Consider the following 25419-nt stretch of genomic DNA (forward strand, 5'->3'; position numbering starts at 1 on the left):
TCGACTATAGATGTTCTATAGTCTCGACTATAGATGTTCTATAGTCTCGACTATAGATGTTCTATAGTCTCGACTATAGATGTTCTATAGTCTCGACTATAGATGTTCTATAGTCTCGACTATAGATGTTCTATAGTCTCGACTATAGATGTTCTATAGTCTCGACTATAGATGTTCTATAGTCTCGACTATAGATGTTCTATAGTCTCGACTATAGATGTTCTATAGTCTCGACTATAAATGTTTTATAGTCTCTGCTATATATGTTCCATAGCATCGGCTATTGACTATAGTCTCGACTGTAATCTGATCTATAGTCTCGATTTTAGACTAGTCAGTAGTCTCTATTATAGACTGGTCAGTAGTCTCGACTTTAGCCTGGTCAATAGTCTCGACTTTAATCTGGTTTGTTGTCTCGACTATAGTCCGGTCTGTTGTCTCGACTATAGTCTGGTCTAAAGTATCGAGTATAGTTTGGACTATATACATATGTATTTAGGTCTAAATTCTCGACTTTCTTTTGACAAATTGACTATTTAGTGTCAACTTTAGTCTGGTCTATAACCAGTTCCATAACAGAGTCTATAGTTTGGGTCCAGATATGTAACAATTTCCCTTCTTTGTCTTCTTTCGACTTAGTTTTTTTTTTTTGTAAGTATCGAAAGTATAGTGAACACAGGTAATAAATAATCCCCCCATAATTGTTTACCTGCTTTTACTGATATTGCCATAAGAAACCTTTTCTAGTATTTGGCTTATCAAAAATGTTTACCTGAAAATCGAGTATAAAAACATGTAAACAACCCAGTAGTTTTACAAAAGGATTCACGTAGCCCTATTTTAGATAGTATTTAAACTTATTTTATCCTACTATTTGTTTGGTTAGATTTGATATATATATATATTTGGTTTTCTGGAATTAAAGTGAAGTCATTGTCTCCTTAGTGTTCCTAAGTAATCAAGAGAGTAAACACTTTATATAGTTTAATTATACTTTTATTTTCGAATTAGGAGCTACAGAAACAATTGCCCTTTTTTGAGGAATTGTAGTGGGAATTAGCTACCCCGATCTGTTGGGAACATACTACTCTCACTTGTTTGTTTGATTTTCTATTCTTCGTCGAATGATAATTCTTTTTTTTTTTTTTTGTGTGCTTACTACTTTTGTATGTGTGTGTTTACTTGAAACGATGCAGAAAGACGATATAGAGTCCAAAGAGATAGATAGAGTGTAATCAGCAACAAACAATAATAAAAAATAACACTGATAAATACCGGCTTTATAAAATAGCAGCATTTCATAGCAAATCAAAACATTCGTTTAGTGACTGTTGAACAGAACACTAGTGACTTAATTATCAAGTGATTTTCTTAATTTTTCTATAAATTATAACCGCAAATATGCGTTTGGGATCTACCGTACCAAATTTCAAGGCCGAAACTACTAAGGGCCCCATTCAGTTCTATGATTGGCAAGGAGATTCGTAAGTATTAAAACATCAATTTTATAAGTAAAAGTGTGTAAAAGATTACAGATAAAAAAAATTAATTTATTAAATGTTAATTTTTTTATAAAAAAGAAAAGTATGTGCCGTTATCTTGGCTTTTGTGCAATTGTGTGGTTAAAAAAGTGATTGTAACTGAAGTCATTTAACTTTTGTTTTTTTTGGCAAACAATAAATAATTTTTATGTTTATTGTTTAAACAAAACCAACAATGTTAAATAAATCTTAAGAAAACCATGAATTATTTGAAAAAACAACTGGTTTTTGCAGGGGATTTTTTTACATAAACTATGAAAATTATTTTTCATGTTTTTTAGTTTTGTAGCTCATGGTTTTGTTTGGGGATTTTTTCACAAAATCTAGGTCGTCTGCTGACTGAAAAGAAAAATAGTTTTTCACAAAAAATATTTATAATAAAGCAAGTTTTTGATGGAAATTAACTTCATTATACCTACTTTCACTTTATTTGAAACTGTTACTTGTGTTTTAATAAGTAAAGTTTAATTTTTAAAACCTTTTTAAATTATTTTTTTAAGTTTTAAATTTTTTTAATTTTTAAAAAAATTTTTTTTTGTAATTTTCTTGAACTAAAACTGAACTAGAACTGAACTAGAACTGAACTAGAACTGAACTAGAACTGAACTAGAACTGAACTAGAACTGAACTAGAACTGAACTAGAACTGAACTAGAACTGAACTAGAACTGAACTAGAACTGAACTAGAACTGAACTAGAACTGAACTAGAACTGAACTAGAACTCAACTAGAACTGAACTAGAACTGAACTAGAACTGAACTAGAACTGAACTAGAACTCAACTAGAACTGAAATAGAACTGAACTAGAAATGAACTAGAACTGAAATAGAACTGATTTAGAACTAAACTAGAACTGGGCTAGAACTGGACTAGAACTGGATTAGAACTGAACTAGAATTGAACTAGAACTAAACTAGAACTGAACTAGATCTGAACTAAAACTGAACTAGAGCTGAACTAGATCTGAAATAGAACTGAACTAGAACTGAACTAGAGCTGAACTAAAACTGAACTAGAAGTGAACTAGAACTGAACTAGAACTGAACTAGAACTGAACTAGATCTGAACTAGAACTGAACTAGAACTGAACTAGAACTGAACTAGAACTGAACTAGAACTGAACTAGAACTGAACTAGAACTGAACTAGAACTGAACTAGAACTGAACTAGAACTGAACTAGAACTGAACTAGAACTGAACTAGAACTGAACTAGAACTGAACTAGAACTGAACTAGAACTGAACTAGAACTGAACTAGAACTGAACTAATACTGAACTAGAACTGAACTAGAACTGAACTAGAACTGAACTAGAACTGAACTAGAACTGAACTAGAACTAAACTAGAACTGAACTAGAACTGAACTAGAACTGAACTAGTTCAGCTCTAGTTAGATCTGTCATGGCTCTTGATGCCGATCAACGATTTAATGTTTATTAAATTATTTGTTATTATTATTACTATTTATGTTGTCGATATTTGCTGGCAAAAAAAAAAAAAAAACTTCTTCAAATTCCACTAGCGAACCACACCCAAATAACAAATATTTAAGCTTAAAAGAGTAGTGTGTATATGATGTCCAACAAATATCAAGTACTTTTATGAGAAACCGGCAATGCATTAGTTTTGCTTATATTGTTCTTTTTTTTTTCAAAAGTAAAAAAATGTATATATAAACTAGATAATCAGGTCCGCTTACATATCAAAATCTGACTTTAGTATAATCTTCCGGAGAGAAATTACTTTAAAATAAAATTTTTTTTGCAAAAAATAAACACCTTAATATTTATATTAATTTCAGGTTAAAGATCAGATGGTGTTATCAAAATTATAACTTTTTGATTTATTAAGCTAAAAACAAATAAGCGATTGTTATTTATATAGACTGGCATTACATCTGTTAAATAGGCTTTTTAAAAACAGTCTGTAGAAAAATTCAAAATTGTCAATCCCTGTTTATAGGTCAATCGGTCAATTTGATAATGCGGATATAAAAAAACCATATTAAAACTGTACATTTTAGATTTACATGGTTTGTTATGGCAGTATTTATAAAATTGTTTACATTTCTTCTTTTATTACATAGTAAAAGAAAATAAACGATAAGATTATACTTAGAACTTAAAGTGTAAATTTGCTTTCTTTTCCGAGTTAATCCCCTCCCACTTTTAGAATTTTAAAATACAGATAATTTTATTATAATAAAATTATTTAAGTGCGACACACTCGTCTGTGGGCCTGAAATAAAATTTGCATTAATTTTGTGTAATAAATATCTAAGTGTATATGTAGAATTTGCAATATTGTAGAACTATTATATACATATGTATATATTGTACACACTTCTTCACATATTTCTGTTGTTTTGTTTGTCTACTTAACTTATTCTATTCGCGTGTGACTTGTTTGATATTTTTTTTTTAAATTAACAATTTGTCGACTGCATTTGAATGTGATATTTTTATTTTGATATTAAAAGTCTTTGGGTAGTTATTGCGATTATATAATTGAATAGTAATTGAGATTTTAGTAAATCCTCAAGGTAATAAGGGTGATCGATTCTTAAGATATATAATGTTTAGATTGATATAGATAGATAGATAGATAGATAGATAGATAGATAGATAGATAGATAGATAGATAGATAGATAGATAGATAGATAGATAGATAGATAGATAGATAGATAGATAGATAGATAGATAGATAGATAGATAGATAGATAGATAGATAGATAGATAGATAGATAGATAGATAGATAGATAGATAGATAGATAGATAGATAGATAGATAGATAGATAGATAGATAGATAGATAGATAGATAGATATACAGATAGAGAGATAGATATATAGATAGATAGAGAAGCCATTTATTGTTTAATAAAACTATTAACTTAAAAGAACTTTTAGACGGGCTCAGTTGTATGGGGACCAGATGAAATAATGGACCGATCTTAACCATTTTCAATGAGTTTCGTCCCTGGGACAATAGAATATCATGTATTAAATTTCATTGAATTATCTTCAAAATTGCGACCTCTAGTTTGATTACAAGGTTTACAGAAGGACAGACGGACGGACATAGCTAAATCGACTCAGAAAATAGGAGAAAAAGGAGCATGTTTTTGTTACATAAAATCCGATTACATACATTTAGGTCTTTATCGGATCTGTTGTTCGTTCTTTTAGTTTGAGAATGGAACCCGTGGCCTTCAGTCTGACAGACTAGAATACCTGCGAGAGGTTTTTTTTGGACAAAAATACATTTTTTTACACTACGACTGGTTTTCAGACCCCAAAAAAAACGATCACAGAACTTGTTCTCTTTCAATTCCCATAACTCTAATAATAATAAGATATTTCATTACAAGATAATTACTTTATCATAATGATTAATTGAACATAGATTGCCTAAAGCCAAAATCACTTCTTATCTTTAACAAAAACAATATTGACAATAAAATTATCTATACACATGCATATGTTTGAAATTGAAGAACTAATAGTTTTGGCAATTAATTCGTTTATATTCTAATAACAAAATCAACAACTTCGATAATAAATTGGTATAATAATTTTATCAAAGAAACGTGTATAGCAAAATAAATTATACTACATGCAAAAATAAACAAATAGATATATGATATGTCTATTATTAATTGCCTTTTTTAGGGGGCGTTATTATAATCTCCAAAAGTGAGACGATACAACATATTGGTTCTGCAATTTAAATTACACTTTTATCTCATCGGCTCTTAAATTTGAAGATACTACTCTTACTGGCAGTTAAAGTGCTCTTTAAACTTAAACTTTATAATCGTCAAGATTTGGACTTAATTATTCTTTCACGCTTATCGCCTTATTAACCGTTTTCTTAATTTTTTTTCTTTCTTTATAGTTGGGTAGTTTTATTCTCTCACCCTTCTGATTTCACACCCGTCTGCACCACCGAATTGGGTCGTATTGCTGTACATGCTCCCGAATTCGCTAAACGTAATGCCAAATGTTTGGCTCATTCCGTCGATGATTTGAATTCACACGTTGACTGGGTCAATGACATTAAATCCTACTGTTTGGATATTCCCGGAGACTTCCCTTATCCCATTATTGCCGATCCCCATCGTGAATTGGCTGTACAATTCGGTATGTTAGATGAAGAACAAAAAAAAGATCCCGAAGTTGGCAAAACCATACGTGCTCTGTTTATCATTAGTCCCGATCATAAGTTGCGTCTATCTATGTACTATCCCATGTCCTGTGGTCGTAATGTAGAGTAAGTTGTTTTTAATGATATTTTTTCATAAAACTTTATTTTATTAATTTTACTATTTCGTTAAATTTTCTAGTGAAATCTTGCGTTGCATTGACTCTTTGCAATTGACCGATCGTCTTAAGGTGGTGGCCACCCCTGCCAATTGGACTGTAAGTTTTTGTTTATCGATTCTTTATTTATATAATTCTTAATCGGGTTTCTTTTTCTATTTTATAGCCTGGCACCAAGGTCATGATTGTTCCCTCCGTTACTGATGAAGAAGCCAACAAATTATTCCCCAAAGGTTTTGATAAGGTGTCCATGCCTTCCGGTGTCAATTATGTTAGAACCACTGAGAACTATTAAAATCAGACTTTGATTTCTGATTGTGTTTATTGTAACTTTAATTATATTGGTTTTAGAATCTTGTGAAATTTTTTATACACAAAATTAATAAATTATTTTGAACAAAAAACGGTTTATATTTTTTTAAATAAAGTCAAAAAATATTGGATTTAATTTATAATATTTCCATAATATTGATTATAAATATAAATATTTTTATTTTAATCAAATTTTTATTTCCCTAGATAATTTTTATTTATTATTTTCATAACTTACCTTTTATTTCCTCACATTTCATTTCCGCCTTATTTCAACACACATTTTTAAATTTAACTGCCATTTCATAACAATTTTACCTATTTTACACATCTGGCATCATTATTATTATACTCTGCTTTTGCACAAACTTTACGCGCTTTTTTACAACTACTACACTTGCACAACTTAACATTTGCCTTCACAAGCATACGCCTCAGAATTAAATCACAAATTATTTTTTTCACACATTTCTTGGCTGAAATATTTCATATTACCCATATAAACACTAATTTTAGCTTCAATTTAAAACATATTTCACTTTAATCCATAAGCTATTAATATTAAAAAACTTTAATTGAAATTAACTTTAGTCTAAAACACAACCGTTGACTGCTAAGAAGAAGAGAGAAACTAAGGAAGTACAAAACTGAGTTGCCAGAAGTGTTTGACGAGTTTCGTTAAAAAACAGCTGACGCAATAGTGTTGTCAAGTTATTTATAAAGCGAGGATTAAACACACGTTAGTTTTGAAAATTAAAAAAAGGGATATGGAATATAGACTATTGACCAGAATAAAGACTATACTATAGACTAGACTAGAATATACTATACTATAGACTAGACTATAGACTAGACTATAGACTAGACTATAGACTAGACTATAGACTAGACTATAGACTAGACTATAGACTAGACTATAGACTAGACTATAGACTAGACTATAGACTAGACTATAGGCTAGACTATAGACTAGACTATAGACTAGACTATTGACTAGACTATAGGCTAGACTATAGACTAGACTATAGACTAGACTATAGACTAGACTATAGACTATACTATAGACTAGACTATAGACTACTATAGGCTAGACTGTTGACTATACTACACAGTCCACAAGTAGACCTTCCTACCTCCTACTATTATTAACAACTCTGCTAATTTAGAAACGCATTTTTCGTATATTACCTTTTGGTTTTCATTGCACTGTGGTAAGAAATCAAAGCTAATCGAATTAATGTCTAACGTCGTTAATATATAAAAACAATGTCTTGGTATTTTAGTTAAATCAACAAAGCTCAGACATAAATGCTATTTGTTTTTTACAATATTACACTAAATTGCTACAATTCTTGAAATTTCATAAATCAAATTATATATTCTTAAATTACTGAATTTTTTTAACAATTATAACATGTTAAAAACTGCTGGTAGCTCCTAAATAGTAAAGAACGGCGTTGAAAAAACTTATCCGCCGCAGACTTCTCATACTGCGACTTGTGCATTCGTTGTCGTTCGTCGTCGTCGTGACAAGTGTTGAAGGAGAAAAATTGTCTAAAGAAAGAAATTGTTTTTTTATTTATAAAATTACAAGCTTAAAATCTAATCAAAAATATTAAAAACCAATAGAATACTAGAGAAAAACATTGAAATTTTCTAGAAAGCTCAATAAATAAACTTCAATTGTGTTGCAAAGCTAAAGAAAATATTGAGTTATAAAACTAAAAAAAAATATCAAGGTGAATAGAAAAAAATGAAAAAGAAAAAGTGTATCAGAAGACGAAAAGAAAAAATATTGTGTATAAAAATATTATTGAAAATCAATCAATTTTTAGCTGTGGCAAATATAAAGAAAAAACTGCAACTTTAAAAAAATACATTTTTAGACTTATGGCTGTTGTATTAAAGGAAGGAATTTAGGAAAATGGTTACATTTTGTTATGGAAAATTTGTCTACTTTCGTATATATTTTCCTGCTTTTTCCCCTTTTGTTTTTGTTGCACTGTAATGCTACTAGTTTTGTTTAAAAATTTAAATTAATTTTGCCCTGAAGTGCAATAGAAAAATAAGTATAAAAATTTATTTTCCTCGTTTTTTTTTTATTATTTCCCAATTAGGGGAAAATTTATTTTTGAGAAGACAAAAGGCCTAAAATGCAACAAAAAACCAAACGGAGAACAAGTAAAAATCAACATAGGAAGGAATTGAAAAAAATGAAGAAAAACAACGAAGAAATTCAGTTTTAAAGAAGAATTGTTAAAAAATTATGAACAAAAACAAAGTGTGTAGGAAGTTGTTATTGTTGTGATGTTTTTATTTTACATGAGTTTTTGTTTTCATTGCATAGAGATGCCAGATCAAAGGATTTTCGTTTTAACATGATATGTTAAGAAAAATTTACAAAATCGTGGAATTTTTCCTGCTATTTTAACTTATTCTAATTTTTGATGTTTTTGGATAAAGTATTTGACTTTTTTTGAGAAAAACTTTGAAAGCGAAGTTGAGATAAAAGATCAAAAATTTTATGAAATTGTACTTTAGGCACTAAAAATGCAGTTTCTTTTATTTTTTTATTATAAGCTTTAACAAATAACTCAAAATATAAATATCGTAAAATTTAAAAACTAAAAATTTTCTAATGAAACGACTGTTCCTATCAAAAAATATTCTTCTGAAATATTATGATCGCAAGATTTTGTTTTGATTAATGAAATCTCTAATATTTTTCTTTCAAAGGAAAATGTAAAAATATAGACCTGCGACCTCTTAATTTTGGTTTCACTATGTTTTAAGAAATAAATATGTACCATTAGTCATTAGTACTAATTCCCAACTGTAAACTTTCATATACCTTCTTTATGCTCAAATTAACATTGAATGTGTTTGAAAAATTACTAGTACTATTAGTTTTAGACTTAAATTACTCTTAGACCCAATTGAGTCATCCAGAACCAGTTTATTAGTAGTAGTATAAAAAACAGGATTAAAATCGTTCCCATCAAGACGTTGATGATCCACAACCAACTTTGTACTTCTTTTTGCAATTTATAAAAAAAATAATGTTCAATATATTATGCATTCAGTTTCAAAAATGATTTTATATTTTTAAAGATTTAGTTCTTTAAAAGAACCATACTATTTATTAATGTGTTAACAAAACATATTTATTCTGAATAAAATTCAACTTGGTTTTTATTGACTAATTTATTGATATTTTTCTTAATAGTATACAGTTATTCAAAACTTTTCGAATGCATTAATAAATATTACGTTACTTTTAAAGAACTAAATCTTTGTTCTCAAAAATCTACTTTGCTTTGTTTTATTATGATTCCCAAAATATTTCAAATCTAGCGATGACCCTACGTGAGCTGGACCCAACTAAAAATTATTTATTTTATTTTTTTACATTCGAAATGTGTTTTAATGATTTTGAAAGGGTCCAATGATTTATGAATCATAAATAAACGTCTGCTAAATTTTCCAAAATATTTAAAATTAAAAGATTTTTTACTAACAAAATAAAATATATGCACAATTTTGCTCCCCATTAGACTTGGCTTCAAGAAAGCTTTCATATGAAAACAAATATTGTATATTTTGATTGAGAATGACTGTAAAATAAAAAAAATACTAAAAAGGGACTTTTTTGTAAGTGGTGCAGCTTACGAAAAGCTAACGATAGACCAGAAATATTTTGGGAATCATTAAAAAAGGTAACAAAGATTAGTTTAAAATAATTGAAATTATTATATTATATTGAAAACTGTCCAGTTCACGAATGGAGAATTTTGGGTAACATCATATCACATAACAGCAAATATTTTGAGTGGGTCGGTCCTTTCATATTAAAAGGAAATTAGTTGGAAGAGTTCCATTGGTAGTCTAAAGGTTAACCCCATTGCTAGTCCATCAATTTAATACATAAAATGTTTACTTGGTTAGTAAAGTTCCATGTAAACATTTTATGTAGACTTTGAAGCTACTAACTCTAATAGTTTCCAAGATAAACAAATTTATTAACTGTTCTATTTTCTTAGATATACTGATTTAATATTTTCTTAATATGGAAGTTGCCACGCCCACTATACACATTCCGCCCATTTTAACTAAAAATATTCTAAGAAAATCGGTTTAGCCGGTTAGCCTAAAAAAAGTTAAAGACTATTAAAATTCTCTTCAATATTATCAGACAAAATGTTAAAAAGTCGAAATCCTGAGACCAAGTTAGATTCTTCTAAAGGATTAATCAGCGCCGAATTCGAATCTGAATTCATATTTTCTCCATTACATCTGGAACTTATGATATTAGGTCCTGAGTTTTGAAAAAACGCCATTTTTATATGAGATAGCAATTTTGTAGTTTAAAAATGTATAAAAAATTACCTTATATTTTCTCCATCTGGGATTTATGATATTATGTCCAGAGTTCCAAAATGTACCTTCTGAAATATTTTTTGATACTAAAACAAAATTTATTTTCTCATTTTTGATCGTTACTTAAGTGCGTTCTTTGTAAGCGAGAGAGTTGACACTTAGAAAATAAACTTAAGCCTTTTGCTGTCTCTTCGTAATCTATGGGGTGACGATTGAATTCCTCGTAGAACAAGCGCATGTTAAAATAGCTAGTCACTTGTACGATCGGTGGCTAGTGGTAAATAAAGTTAGTAGTTCCGAGCGAACTGCTGGATATTTATTTTAAGGAATTTCTTTTTATAAAAAAATCACATCATGGAAAGTGATTTTATTTCGCCAGAAAACGTTATTTTAAAATAAAATGTATATTTTTTATGAAATTTGTGGCAGATATGCCTTTAACTTGTGAACTGTATAAATTAAATAATAAAAATTTATTATCTTTAAGAAATCCATAAATATAATATCCGTACTTAAGAATATCTACTGCGCAAAACTCATTCACAACTCCCAAATTAACTTGTACACGTTTTCTATGATAAAGTTGTATTGTCTTTATCTGGCAACACTTTAATTAATGAGAGTATGTTGCTTTTCATCGTTGTTGTTGTTGCTGTTGTTGGTAAATTTTTTTGTGTTTTCTTTTTGTGTGTGCAGTTTAGAGTTGAGTTCAGAGAGACTGGAATTATTTTTGTTAAAAGGAAAAAATAACAAACAACAAAGAAAGAACAAAAGTTGTTAATTTGTGTTAAATTTTATTCTAAAACTAACTAAATAAATTAAAAATTAAAACTACAGCAATTTATAAACAATAAGAAAACAAAAACAAGCATTAAATTTGGTAAATAATTAAACAAAAAGAACAACAAACATTTGAGTAAAAAACGAAATTGAAAACAAAGAAAAACCATTATTTATTTTGTAAGTACAAAAAATAAGTTTCATAATTTCTCTATAGAAAAAAAGTGATTTGTTTAAATCATGTATACAAAATTTAATAAATTTTAGAGTTATTTTTTCTTCTTCTATTTGCAAATAGATTTCAAATTCTCTATAGAGTATAAATATTTATTAAAATGCATTTATTTAATATCTTAAATGTAAATTCATTTTGTTTGAATAGAAAATTTAGGTCATTGTAGCCTTGACCACATTAACTGCGCACAATTTTATATATTTTTTTAATATTTAAAAGAAAATTTTTTTATTTGATTTTGTTATTTTTCTACTCAAAAAAAGAAGATAATTTTTAAAAACAGATAAGTGTTAAAGAAAGGAGAATATATTTTATTATAATTCTAAAAATAATTTAATAAAGAAGTCCTAATATGTATGAACATATGTTCATATATATGTATGTATGTATGTATGTATGTATGTATGTATGTATGTATGTATGTATGTATGTATGTATGTATGTATGTATGTATGTATGTATGTACATATACATACTATTAGTGGGTTATTGTTCTTTACAAAATGATGCATGAATTGATCGTAACAAATGAGTCGTGTGTTTCCTATAAGCAATTGTTTATATTTGTAATACCCTACTTCATGACAGTGTAGTAGGTTGAAAGTAAAGGTTTAATGTAGATGCTTGTCTAATTTTAAAGTATATATACAGATAGAATGAACTGAAAACTTCCGTTTGCACCACAACTAGTAGGTATTCGCTGTAAAATGACTCGACCAAAAACTGTCAACTCAGCACAGCGGTAACAAACGAAATTTTATTGCCATGGAAGAATAAGCGGTCACAGTAGAACTATTACAACAACATTTCCCCTGAACGTTTTTACTGAGAATATTTACCTATAAGAAATTTATTTTATGTTCTTTTTTTTGGGAACAAAAAGTTGCTCAGATGGTGGAAACTTTTCTATAGAAAAAGTTGCTCAGATTCTGACAATTTTTCTATAGAAAAAGTTGCTCAGATTCTGACAATTTTTCTATAGAAAAAGTTGCTCAGATTCTGACAACTTTTCTATAGAAAAAGTTGCTCAGATTCTGACAACTTTTCTATAGAAAAAGTTGCTCAGATTCTGACAACTTTTCTATAGAAAAAGTTGCTCAGATTCTGACAACTTTTCTATAGAAAAAGTTGCTCAGATTCTGACAACTTTTCTATATAAAGTTGCTCAGATTCTGACAAATTTTCTATAGATAAAGTTGCTCAGATTCTGACAACTTTTCTATAGAAAAAGTTGCTCAGATTCTGACAACTTTTCTATAGAAAAAGTTGCTCAGATTCTGACAACTTTTCTATAGAAAAAGTGGCTCAGATTCTGACAACTTTTCTATAGAAAAAGTGGCTCAGATTCTGACAACTTTTCTATAGAAAAAGTTGCTCAGATTCTGACAACTTTTCTATAGAAAAAGTTTACTCAGATTGCTGAGATTATGACAAATTTAGATATGAGTTTTTCAAAATCGTGACTGAAAATTATTTAAATCTTTGTTTAAAATACAATCTAGCATATGGTTGTGATGATGTCACATTGTTTATAATGTAAAAAATGTTTTTTTTTTTATTTTGTAAATATTTATCTTTTCGAGCTAAAACAAATGAAGACTAAAGAAAACTTAAATATTATATTTTTATTTTGTTTCTTTATTCCCCCTTCCCTTTTTTAAATATGCACGTTTTCCAGGCATTGGCGTCGTCGTATACAAAACTAGTAAATAATTTGTAAACAAATTGATTTTATAGATTCTATTAAAACAACAAATCAAATGCAAACTTAACAGCCAATCAAGCAACCAAACTCAAAAGAACGCAAATTCCTTATCAGAAATATTTAAAAAAGAAAACTTTTCTTTACTATACAACTGGGCAAAGAAAGAGAAAGAAACTTTACAAAAATATTAAAGTAAATATATGTAAAAGGGTATTTACTGCATATTTCCAATCATTAAATTATATTTTATTTAGCGAAAAAAAAATCAAAAAATAAAAATAATTTCCAACAATTATAAAGCAAGAAAAATTGATAAAAATAAAAAGTTGAGGGCTAAATAATAAGAAAAAAGTAAAATAAAGAAAAAAGATGGATTCTGAAAATGATAACGATCAACCGAATTCGTCATCGGCTTCGGCATCGTCGAGTAGTAGTAATAATAGCAGTAGTAGCAATCTTTTAGGCCATTTGCCAATGTTACCATTTATGAGATCAACGGACGATGATGAACAGGAGGCAGATGGCGAGGCGGATGGCAATGATGATGATTTAAATGAAGAACCGATGCCATTACAACCACCCGTAACAGTGGCAATGGCAACGGCAGCTCAACCAGCATCAGCTTCAGTGCAACAGCCAACCTTGGCTCCAATTACTACTACTACAAGTTCTAGTTCTTCTGCTATAACAACAGCAGCAGCAACAACAACTGCCGCCTCAACATCGGCTGGTAGAGAGGAGCCAATGGTAGGTGCTGAGCAGTTAGCTGTATTGACAACGTCGTCGTCGTCGGCTTCTTCATTGCCGCCTTCATCTTTATCTTTAGCATCACCATCATCATCATCATTTTCAGCAACAGCCACATCATTTGCCATCTTGCGACCTTCAGCATTTTTACCTTCAGCTAATCCTTCACAAGTAATATTTTCTCCCTGTTTATTTAATAATCCTCCCTTTACCTCCTCAAATGCTAATTCGTATTCCAATAATAATTTTAATGATCCGTCACTTGTTACAACTTCCCCCACTACTGCTCTATCTGTTCAAGTAGTTTCTTCTAGTTCCCAAATTATGAATAACACGATTTCATTGGCCATTTCCTCGCCATCTTCTTCGGCTGCTTCATCAGTCACTTCATCAACATCTTCATCATCATCAACAACTACATCTAGCTCATCATTACAAACATTTCATGAAATTCACCCTAACTTAGCACAATCCCAACACCAACTACAACAACAATTGTTACATGAACAAAGTCCTATTCCCAGTACATCTTTTTCTTATTCCTCCCCACAGCAACAACATCAAGCTTCACCAGCACCACAAGCACAATCAATACAACAGCCAGCATCATCCATAGAATCAGCGTCATCATCATCCGCAACATTGCAGCAACAATTGGCGGCGGGTCAGTCCCAGCAAGAGCGTGGAGAGCAGCAGCTGACTGCTCAAATAAATCGTAACGATATTGCTGATACAATTGATGCTTCGGCTGTCATTGTACAACCATTAGAAGCGAATGCTGAACATCAACAACATCCTGATCTTTATCCGCAGGAGGCAGCTAATAGTGGTGAAGAAGTAGAAGTAGAGCAGCGGCAAAACGATATTCAATTGGATGACAACGATAATAACGATTTCGATGTGGATTTAAATTTGCGAAATGACGACGCTTTAGCAACAAATCAACAGCAGCAGCAGCAAGAACAACAATCTATTCCTTTAGATACTTCCGCTTCAGGTTCGGCTGGTCCTTCATCATCGGGACAACAACAACAGCAGCAGCAACAACAAACGCCACAACCACCAACAACACTGCCGTTATTGCTTCAACAGCAGCAACAACAACAACAACAAACGGAAGAATCTAAACATTTACCGTCCTACGATCATCATTATCACAATCCACGTGAATTTCATTTACACGCTCATCCGTATCAACATCCTTGTGTTTATCCATACGGATATCGAACATCATCACCGACACACAATCAACAACAACAACAGTCGAACGGTGCCACCCTGAATAACAGCAACAATAATATTATGTTTGGCACCAGCATGTCATCAGATCGTAATCACGGTTCATCTACATCTGGTGGTCTTGGCAGTGGCGGTATTGCCTCTAGCCCCAATAACCAAGTTGTCGATCGTCTAAAATTATTGTATCCAAATGTCAATGAAAATGAAACACCATTACCACGTTGCTGGAGTCCACATGACAAGTGTCTATCGATTGGATTATCGCAAAACAATTTGCGAGTTCATTTTAAAGGTGAGTACAGATTTGTTTTCTTGTTTTGCTAATTAAAATTTTATTATTTGTTTTTCTTTTGTTTAAAATACATTTTCGAGATAAATAATTGTTGGTTATTGTTGTTGTTATTTTTATTTATAAAGAGGTCTTCTTTCGATTACAACCGAAGAAAGAGAAAATTACAACTTTTCTGTAAGTTTCTCAGATTGTGACAACTTTTCTATAGAAAAAGTTTGTCAGATTGTGACAACTTTTCTATAGAAAAAGTTTCTTAGATTGTGAATACTTTTCTATAGAAAAAGTTTCTTAGATTGTGACAACTTTTCTATAGAAAAAGTTTCTTAGATTGTGACAACTTTTCTATAGAAAAAGTTGCTTAGATTGTGACAACTTTTCTATAGAAAAAGTTTCTCAGATTGTGACAACTTTTCTATAGAAAAAGTTTCTTAGATTGTGACAACTTTTCTATAGAAAAAGTTGCTTAGATTGTGACAACTTTTCTATAGAAAAAGTTGCTTAGATTGTGACAACTTTTCTTTAGTAAAACTTGCTCAGATTATGACAACTTTTCTATAGAAAAGATTGCTCAGATTGTGTCAAATTTTCTATAGAAAATGTTACTCGGTTTGTGGTAACTTTTCTATAGAAAAAGTTGCTCAGATTGTGACAACTTTTATATAGAAAAAGTTGTTTAAATTGTGGCAAATTTTCTATAGAAAAAGTTGCTTAGATTGTGGCAACATTAATCTCGAAAGAGTTGCTCAGATTGTGACAACTTTTCTATAGTAAAACTTGCTCAGATTGTGACAATTTTTATATAGAAAAAGTTGCTAAGATTGTGGCAAATTTTCTATAGAAAAAGTTGTTTAGATTGTGACAACTCGGTTTGTGGCAACTTTTCAATAGAAAAAGTTGCTCAGAGTGTGACAATTTTTCTATAGTAAAACTTGCCCAGATTGTCACAACTTTTATATAGAAAAAGTGGTTTAAATTGTGTCAAATTTTCTATAGAAAAAGTAGCTTAGATTGTGGCAACATTGATCTCGAAAGAGTTGCTCAGATTGTAACAACTTTTCTATAGTAAAACTTGCTCAGATTGTGACAACTTTTATATAGAAAAAGTTGCTAGGATTATGACAAATTTTCTATAGAAAAAGTTATATATACTTTGGCATCTTTTTTATAGAAAAAGTTGCTTAGATTCTCGAAAAAGTTGCAAATGTCCTTATAATTTAACAATTTCTCTACAGAAAAGCTTTTCTAGAAGTAAGTTAACCTAGATTCTGACAACAGAATCTAAATCTGATCTATTAGATAAGCTTCAATCACTTTTATAAAACATTTAATAGATTATTTCACACAGCTGTCTAAGGACCTATTTTGCGACAGAAATAATATCCTTCACACTCTTTCACATTTCCCCTTGAAAGTTAAAATTTTAGAAAACTTCCCCCTTTAAAAAAAGGAGTTATAAATAAAGTGACAGAAATAAATAAACCAACAATAAAACATAACAGGGAGCAATGAACTTGAATGGAAAGTGCAATGTAACTTTGCAAAAAAAAAAAGGAATTGTACAGGAATATGTTGTGTACTTCTTTTTATACAAACATCTGTGTACATATGTATAACATACCACTTTTGTTTTGGGTTATTTGTTTTAAAAGTAAAATACATAAAGTAAAAAATGAAAACATACATATTTTTCTACTCGTAACCCAGAGTCAGTAGGAAAAAAAGTAGACGACCAGTAGATTTGTATACAGACTTTGTAGCCCTTTTATTTGGGAAAATGTTTGTCAAGTTACTCCAGTTAGGAGCGAATGGAAGTAATAACTTATTTGAGTGTAGTAGAGTAGTGTGTAACACTTTAAATCTGTATTATTGAAGAGTAAATTGTCAATTTGTTATTTTAATAAGGACACGATAATATTAAAATAAATGTATAGCAAGTTACTTTATTCTTTATAGGGTTCTACAGTTGAAACGAAAAGTTGACTTTTCGTCTTTTTGCGTTTAGTTAAAAGTCGACTTTTTGGATTTTATCAAAAGTCGATTCTTCGGCTTTTTTCATTTAGTTAAAAGTGGACTTTTAGATAATTCGTGTTTTTGTATTTTTGTATGATTTTTTCCGATTATTTTCGACCTTTTCGAATTTTTCTGACTTTTCGACTTATTTCCGATTATTTTCGACCTTTTCCGACTTTTTTTCGACTATTTTCGGCGTTTCGACTACTTTTGACTTTTTCTACTTTTTTCGACTTTTTCCGACTCTCCGACTTTTTGATTTTTTCACAGACGATTGTAAGGTTCTATAGTTGAAACGAAAAGTCGACTTTAGCATTTTATGCAAATTCGATTTTTCGACTCATTTCATTTAGTTAAAAGTCGACTTTTCGACCTTTTCCGACTTTTTGACTTTCTCAATTTTTGACTTTTGACTATTTTCGACTATTTTTTTTTTCAAGTTTTTCCGACTATTTTAGAGTTTTTGACTTTTTTTCCACTTTAAAAATTTTTGGACTTTTAGACTTTTTCCGAATTTTCACGACTTTTTTCGACTTTTCGACTATTATTTTTACTTTTTTCTAAGTTTTCCAACTATTTTAGAGTTTTTGACTATTTTTCACTTTTTTTTAATTTTCGACTAATTTTGACTTTTTTCTACTTTTTTCGACTTTATTTACAAAGTCGACTTTTCGACTCTTTTCATAGACGATAGTCGAGTTATCGACTTTTTTGGAACAAAATAGTCGACTTCGACTTTTCGACAAAATGTTGATTGTTCAATTATTCGAATGTCAATTTAAAGAACCCTAAACGATAGTCGAGTTATCGACTTTTTTGGAACAAAAGTCGACTTCGACACTTTTTTTCGACAAAAAGTCAATTGTCCGAAAGTCGATTTATAGAACCCTAATTCTTTTTTTAATCAGAACGACTTGCAGGGTGTCCACTACCAAAAAAAAGCAATGTCTACATTCTGTAAAAAGTACATGCAAACATAAACATCTATCTCTAGACAAAAGAGAAATGGCGTAAAAAACCAGTTGCTATTAATTAAACAATTTATATTAAATTTATTTTATATAAACTTTTTAAAAATGTTACTTTTTATTTAATAATTTAATTGTTTTGTTTTGAATTGTTTTTATTTCTATTTACTTTTCTTCCTGTTTTCTATAACAAAACAACAAACCACAAAAATCCAATTTTAACGAAAGTATTTTTTTTTTCTTATTTTATTTCTTCGTTCTATCACAAAACACTATAGTTGTCTCACTCTAACTTAAATAACATTAATACAAAGTAACAGTTTGTTTTTATTTTGTATTTGTTTTTGTTTAACAAACATTTCCCCTTTTTGTACAAAAAAAATGAAATATAAAACAAAAAACAGCTTGTTTTTGTTTTGAAAATCATTTGCTTTGTTTATCACATTCGCGTGATATTTTTTTGTTTTGCTTTTCAACAGCTGTTTTCACATTCAAAACAAACTGTCAAATTATACTCTTTTTTCATATTAAGAGAGCATATCTTTCATTTTAAAATTTAAACTTATGAATTTGTTTTTCCCTTTTTTTCTTTTACTTGATGATTTTTGACCTTTGCCTAGGAGTAGGTAAACAAAGTAATGATGCTGCTTCGGTACGTACTGCACATCCCATACCACCAGCTTGTGGCATCTATTATTTTGAAGTGAAAATTATATCGAAAGGCAAAAATGGTTATATGGGTATCGGTTTAACAGCTCAACAGTTTCGTATGAATCGTTTACCAGGTAAAGTGTAAATAAAACATTATTGAAAGATTATTGATTTTTTTCTAAATACATTTTTCTTTCTAATCACTTAGGTTGGGATAAACAATCTTATGGTTATCATGGTGATGATGGCAATTCATTTTCATCATCTGGTCATGGTCAATCGTATGGTCCAACTTTTACCACAGGCGACATTATTGGTTGTTGTGTAAATTTCGTTGATAATACTTGTTTTTATACAAAGAATGGCATTGATTTGGGTATAGCTTTCAGAGATTTACCGGTAAGTTTAAATGGAAATTATAGTCTAAGATTAACATTATCTATAGGCGAATGACAATCTGATGAACTTTTTTAGAAAAGCTGTTTGATTTAAAGCAACTTTTTGCATAGAAATGTTGCCAGATTTAGAGCAACTTTTTCTACAGAAAAAAGCAACTCTTTCTATAGAGAAGTTGTCTGATTTAAAGCAACTTTTCCTATATAAAAGTTGTCTTATTCAAAACAACTTTTTCTATAGGAAAGCTGTGTGATTCGGAGCAACCTTTTCTATGCAAAAGTTGCCAGATTCCGTACAAATTGTTCTTAGAAAGTTGTCAAATTTAGAACAACTTTTTCTATAGAAAATTTGTCAGAACAGTTGATTTAGATCAAATTTTTCTATATAAAAGTTGCCAGATTCAGAGCAACTTTTTGTATAGAAAAGATGTCAGATTCAGAGCAACTTTTTGTATAGAAAAGTTGTCTGATTCAGAGCAACTTTTCGTATAGAAAAGTTGTCTGATTCAGAGCAACTTTTCGTATAGAAAAGTTGTCTGATTCAGAGCAACTTTTTGTATAGAAAAGTTGTCTGATTCAGAGAAACTTTTTGTATAGAAAAGTTGTCTGATTCAGAGCTACTTTTTGTATAGAAAAGTTGTCTGATTCAGAGAAACTTTTTGTATAGAAAAGTTGTCTGATTCAGAGCTACTTTCTCTATAGAAAAGTTGTCTGATTCAGAGCTACTTTTTCTATAGAAAAGTTGTCTGATTCAGAGCAACTTTTTCTATAGAAAAGTTGTCTGATTCAGAGCAACTTTTTTCTACAGAAAAGTTGTCCGATTCAGAGCAACTTTTTCTACAGAAAAGTTGATCGATTCAGAGCAACTTTTTCTACAGAAAGATTGATCGATTCAGAGCAACTTTTTCTATAGAAAAGTTGTCCGATTCAGAGCAACTTTTTCTTCAGAAAACTTATCAAATTCAGAACAACTTTTTCTGCAAGAAACTTATTACATGCAGAGTAACTTTATCTATAGAAAAGTTGCCAAACTCAGAGCAACATTTTCTATAGAAAAGTTAGAATATGATTAAGTTTTTCCCAGAAAAATGTTGTTTCAATCTGAGCAACTTGAACTTTTGTTAGAATTTGAGCAAATCGTTCCCATAATAATGTTCTCCTTTTTTTTTGCGTTTCTAGACAAAACTATATCCAACAGTTGGGCTACAGACACCCGGTGAAGAAGTTGATGCTAATTTTGGACAAGAGCCTTTTAAATTCGATCAAATTGAAGACATGATGAAACAAATGAGAGGTGAAATAAAAGCCGCTATATACGATTTTCCATTGCGTGCTGAGCAAGGAGATCCCACAACACTTTTACAAAAGTAATTATAATAATGAAAACATCCTATAACAAGCAGATTTTATTTGAAACAAAAACGAATTTTTCAATTTTCAGAATGGTTAATTCATATTTGGTGCATAATGGTTATAGTCAAACAGCTGAAGCGTTTGCTAGACAAAAAACAGGACAAAGTCAAAGAGAAGATATAACCTCCATACGTAATCGTCAAAGTAGGCTAAAACTTAAAAAAAAAAAACTAAAAAAAATTACAATTTTGTAATCCTTATTTTTATATCTTTTATAGAAATATTAAAATTGGTCATGTCTGGTAAAATGGGTCAAGCTATAGAACAGACTATGCGTATGTATCCGGGTCTTTTGGAGAATAATAAAAATCTTTGGTTTATGCTAAAGTGTAGACAATTTATAGAAATGATTAATGGTTCCGATATTGAGGTATTTTAATTTCAAATTTCCTTATCATTGAATTCTAAATTAATGTTTTGTTTACTCTCTCTTTCTCTCTCTTTCACGTTTTTCTAACTCTCATATTTTTTAACTATATAACATATACTCTATTGCTTTTCTCCATTTTTGGGCAAAATACAATAATATTCTCTTCCAACGACCATGTACTTTACAATAGTACTGCCCTTCTTCTTCAACTGCTAACAAAACTACTAATACAATAACAACACAAACTTCTGCACCAAATCAAACTTCGGTCATACAATCAACAAAATTGTATCAGAATGGTAACGGTGGAGCAAATAACAGCAGTAATGGTAGTGGAACTACCGATGCCTCTACATCAACAACAATAACAACAGGATCATTAGCAGTCGTTGATGCGACAGCAGTTACTACCAACACCACCAACAACAGTTGCAGTACAACCCAAACAGCAGCAATTGATACAATAAATATTGCACAGAACTTAAGCCACATAACTGTGATAAATACAGATAATGATATAAAAACTCATTCGTAAGTTTTTTAAAATTAAATAAATGTTTTTTTTTTAATTCTATTTTATTATAATGAGAAATTTTTATTTATATTTACAGTAATTTAGTTGAGCATTGTTCAACCTCCAATGATTCTCCCACAACAATAAGTAAAAGTAATAACGATAATGACTATTTAAATGATGTAGAAATGGAGAATAATGGTCATACAACAAATGGTATGTATAAAGAGAAGTTTTCTATAGAATCTGTAAAAATGAACAACTTTTTTTAAAGAAGATTTGACAGAAAAGTCTGATTCAGAGCAACTTTTTCTATAGAAAAGTTGTCTGATTCAGAGCAACTATTTCTATAGAAAAGTTGTCTGATTCAGAGCAACTATTTCTATAGAAAAGTTGTCTGATTCAGAGCAACTTTTTCTATAGAAAAGTTGTCTGATTCAGAGCAACTTTTTCTATAGAAAAGTTGTCTGATTCAGAGCAACTTTTTCTATAGAAAAGTTGTCTGATTCAGAGCAACTTTTTCTATAGAAAAGTTGTCTGATTCAGGGCAACTTTTTCTATAGAAAAGTTGTCTGATTCAGAGCAACTTTTTCTATAGAAAAGTTGTCTGATTTAGATCAACTTTTTCTATAGAAAAGTTGTCTGATTTAGAGCAACTTTTTCTATAGAAAAGTTGTCTGATTTAGAGCAACTTTTTCTATAGAAAAGTTGTCTGATTTAGAGCAACTTTTTCTATAGAAAAGTTGTCTGATTCAGAGCAACTTTTTCTATAGAAAAGTTGTCTGATTCAGAGCAACTTTTTCTATAGAAAAGTTGTCTGATTCAGAGCAACTTTTTCTATAGAAAAGTTGTCTGATTCAGAGCAACTTTTTCTATAGAAAAGTTGTCTGATTCAGAGCAACTTTTTCTATAGAAAAGTTGTCTGATTCAGAGCAACTTTTTCTATAGAAAAGTTGTCTGATTCAGAGCAACTTTTTCTATAGAAAAGTTGTCTGATTCAGAGCAACTTTTTCTATAGAAAAGTTGTCTGATGCAGAGCAACTTTTTCTATAGAAAAGTTGTCTGATTCAGAGCAACTTTTTCTATAGAAAAGTTGTCTGATTTAGTGCAACTTTTTCTATAGAAAAGTTGTCTGATTCAGAGCAATATTTTCTATAAAAAAGTTGTCACAATCCGATAAACTTTTCTACAGAAAATTGCAAGAATTTGAAAAACTTTTTCTATAAAAAAAAGTTTAAGTTTGTTAAAAGGAAAGTTACCAGAATTTTTCTAAAATTTATTTCTTTTCAATTGCAGGTAACGTTTGTAAAAATGGCAATACAAATAATTTCAATGATTCTATAGATGCCGATGAAGATATGGGCAAGTGTATTGATTTTGTAACCATGAAATACATAAATATTAATAACAAGTCCTTTACAGATGTTGATGTTTTACCGTCAGTAAGAAAATATAGTCATGGTATTGAACGTATTTTAGAGTTTGGTAAAGATCTCTCACAAATGGGCCAACAATTAGAGAAAGAAAATAAAATGACTGATGAAGAGAGACAAATGTTGGAGGTAAGTGTAAGAAAAACTTTATATGTATTTGTTTTTTAATTTGTATTTCTTTTTTTTCAGGATGCATTTAGTTTAATTGCCTATTCAAATCCTTGGGCAAGTCCTTTAGGCTGGCAATTATGTCCAACAAAAAGAGAGACTGTTTGTAGAGCTTTAAATTCAGCCATATTAGGTATGTTGTTGTATAATTACTTTCTTAGTATGAGTCTCTTAATTTTTGCGGAATTTTTCTTGTTTTATAGAATCAATGAACTTTTCCAAATGGCCACCATTGGAATATTGTGTTGCCCATGCCAATGAATTACTCAAGGTTATGGCTCAAGCTTCTATAGGCGCTTGTGCTTTTGTCAATATTGCTGATGTGTTTCCAAAAAATTGACCTTCTCAGCCTTAGCTAAAGATGTTTGAACGTTATCCCTTTTTTGGCCTCAAGTTAAATCAACGATCGATTTTTGCCACCAACAATTGTTTAACACATAAAACATCTATGGCCCATAAAACGACTACAACAACAACTACAACATTAGCAGCAGCACTTTCAACAACTTCCAATTGTTCTATTTCTTCTCCTACTACTTCTACAACTACTCCTCAAGCCTTTAAATAAGGAAAAATTTAAAAGAAAAGAAAAAAACAAACAAACACATGAATAATCGAAACAACAAATTAGTTTGTCATTTTGTATGTTATTATTAATTATTATTTAATGTTTTTCTTTGTTGTTAACAAAAAGAAAAATAACATAAAGAAAATACGATATTTTTTAATTTATATATTTTTTTTTTATTTTAATAATTTTTATTATGGAAACGAAAATAAAAAAACTCCAGTGGCAAAAATGATTTTTCTCAAACATGATTATAGAAATTGAAATGAAAAAAACGTAAATAAATTATTAGAAACTTTAAGTTTTAAAAAAAAGAAATTTTTGATAAAAAAACGTAATTATAAAAAAAAAACTTTTAATTGTTGGTTTTTCTTATTGGAGAATTATTCTTAAAATTTTCTTTATATATTTTTTTTATGAAAATTTTAGAACGAGACATCTTTGGAAAATTAGTTTTGATTAGGACAACTTTTCTTTAGCAAAAAGTGCTCTGCATCAGACAACTTTCCTTTAGAATAAGTTGCTTCAATAAGACAACTTTTCTATAGAAAAAGTTGCTCAGAATCAGACAACTTTTCTTTTGAAAATGTTGCTGTTATTTATACAATTTTTCTTTAGAAAAAGTTGCTTTGATTAAGTCAACTTCTCTTTAGAAAAAGTGTCTCAAATTAAGACAACTTCTCTTAAGGAAAAGTTGCTCTGAATTAGACAACATTTCTTTATAAAAATTTGCTGTGATCAAGACAATTTTTCCTTAGAAAAAGTTGTGGTAATCAAGACAACTTTTACTTAGAAAAAGTTGCTGTGATCAAGACAACTTTTCCTTAGAAAAAGTTGATGTGATCAAGACAACTTTTCCATAGAATAAGTTGTTCTGATTAAGACAACTTTTCTTTAGAAAAAGTTGCTCCGATTAAGGCAACATCTCTTAAGGAAAAGTTGCTCTGAATTAGACAACATTTCTTTACAAAAAGTTGCTGTCATCAAGACAATTTTTCCTTAGAAAAAGTTGCTGTAATCAAGACAACTTTTCCTTAGAAAAAGTTGCTCTGATTAAGATATCTTTTCTTTAGAAAAAGTTGTTCTGATTAAGACATCTTTTCTTTAGATAAAGTTGCTCTGAATCAGATAACTTTTCTTTAGAAAAAATTGCTCTAATTTAGACAATTTTTCTTTAGAAAATGTTGCTCTGTTTTAGACAACTTTTCTCTAGAAAAAGTTGCTCTGTTTTAGACAACTTTTCTTTAGAAAAAGTTGCTGTTTTCTATAAAAACAGTTGCTCTGATTAACACAACTTTTCTCTAGAAAAGTTGCTCTGATTAAAACAACTTCCCTAGAGAAAAAGTTGTCCTGATTAAGACAACTTTTCCTTAGATAA

General features: G+C 29.7%; 2 protein-coding genes across 2 annotated transcripts; both read left to right on the plus strand.

Annotated features, from left to right (window-relative positions):
• Nucleotides 1-1302: 1302 nt before the first annotated feature.
• LOC111686834 (peroxiredoxin-6-like) lies at nt 1303-6343 on the plus strand. Its single transcript, XM_023449217.2, has 4 exons — nt 1303-1484; nt 5440-5814; nt 5888-5963; nt 6031-6343. Exons 1-4 carry the CDS (start codon nt 1402-1404, stop codon nt 6157-6159), a joined length of 663 nt encoding a protein of 220 aa, XP_023304985.2. The 5' UTR covers nt 1303-1401; the 3' UTR covers nt 6160-6343.
• Nucleotides 6344-7673: 1330 nt separating this feature from the next.
• Nucleotides 7674-24205, plus strand: LOC111686832 (ran-binding protein 9). The gene is made up of 15 exons (XM_046953705.1): nt 7674-7915; nt 13247-13465; nt 13528-14020; nt 14573-15551; nt 19150-19314; nt 19389-19579; nt 20755-20942; nt 21017-21132; nt 21207-21358; nt 21549-21889; nt 21970-22088; nt 23169-23234; nt 23295-23434; nt 23495-23606; nt 23677-24205. Exons 3-15 carry the CDS (start codon nt 13643-13645, stop codon nt 23811-23813), a joined length of 3084 nt encoding a protein of 1027 aa, XP_046809661.1. The 5' UTR covers nt 7674-7915; nt 13247-13465; nt 13528-13642; the 3' UTR covers nt 23814-24205.
• Nucleotides 24206-25419: the final 1214 nt, after the last annotated feature.

Source organism: Lucilia cuprina, chromosome 6 (genome assembly GCF_022045245.1).
Source record: "Lucilia cuprina isolate Lc7/37 chromosome 6, ASM2204524v1, whole genome shotgun sequence".
NCBI lineage: Eukaryota > Metazoa > Arthropoda > Insecta > Diptera > Calliphoridae > Lucilia > Lucilia cuprina.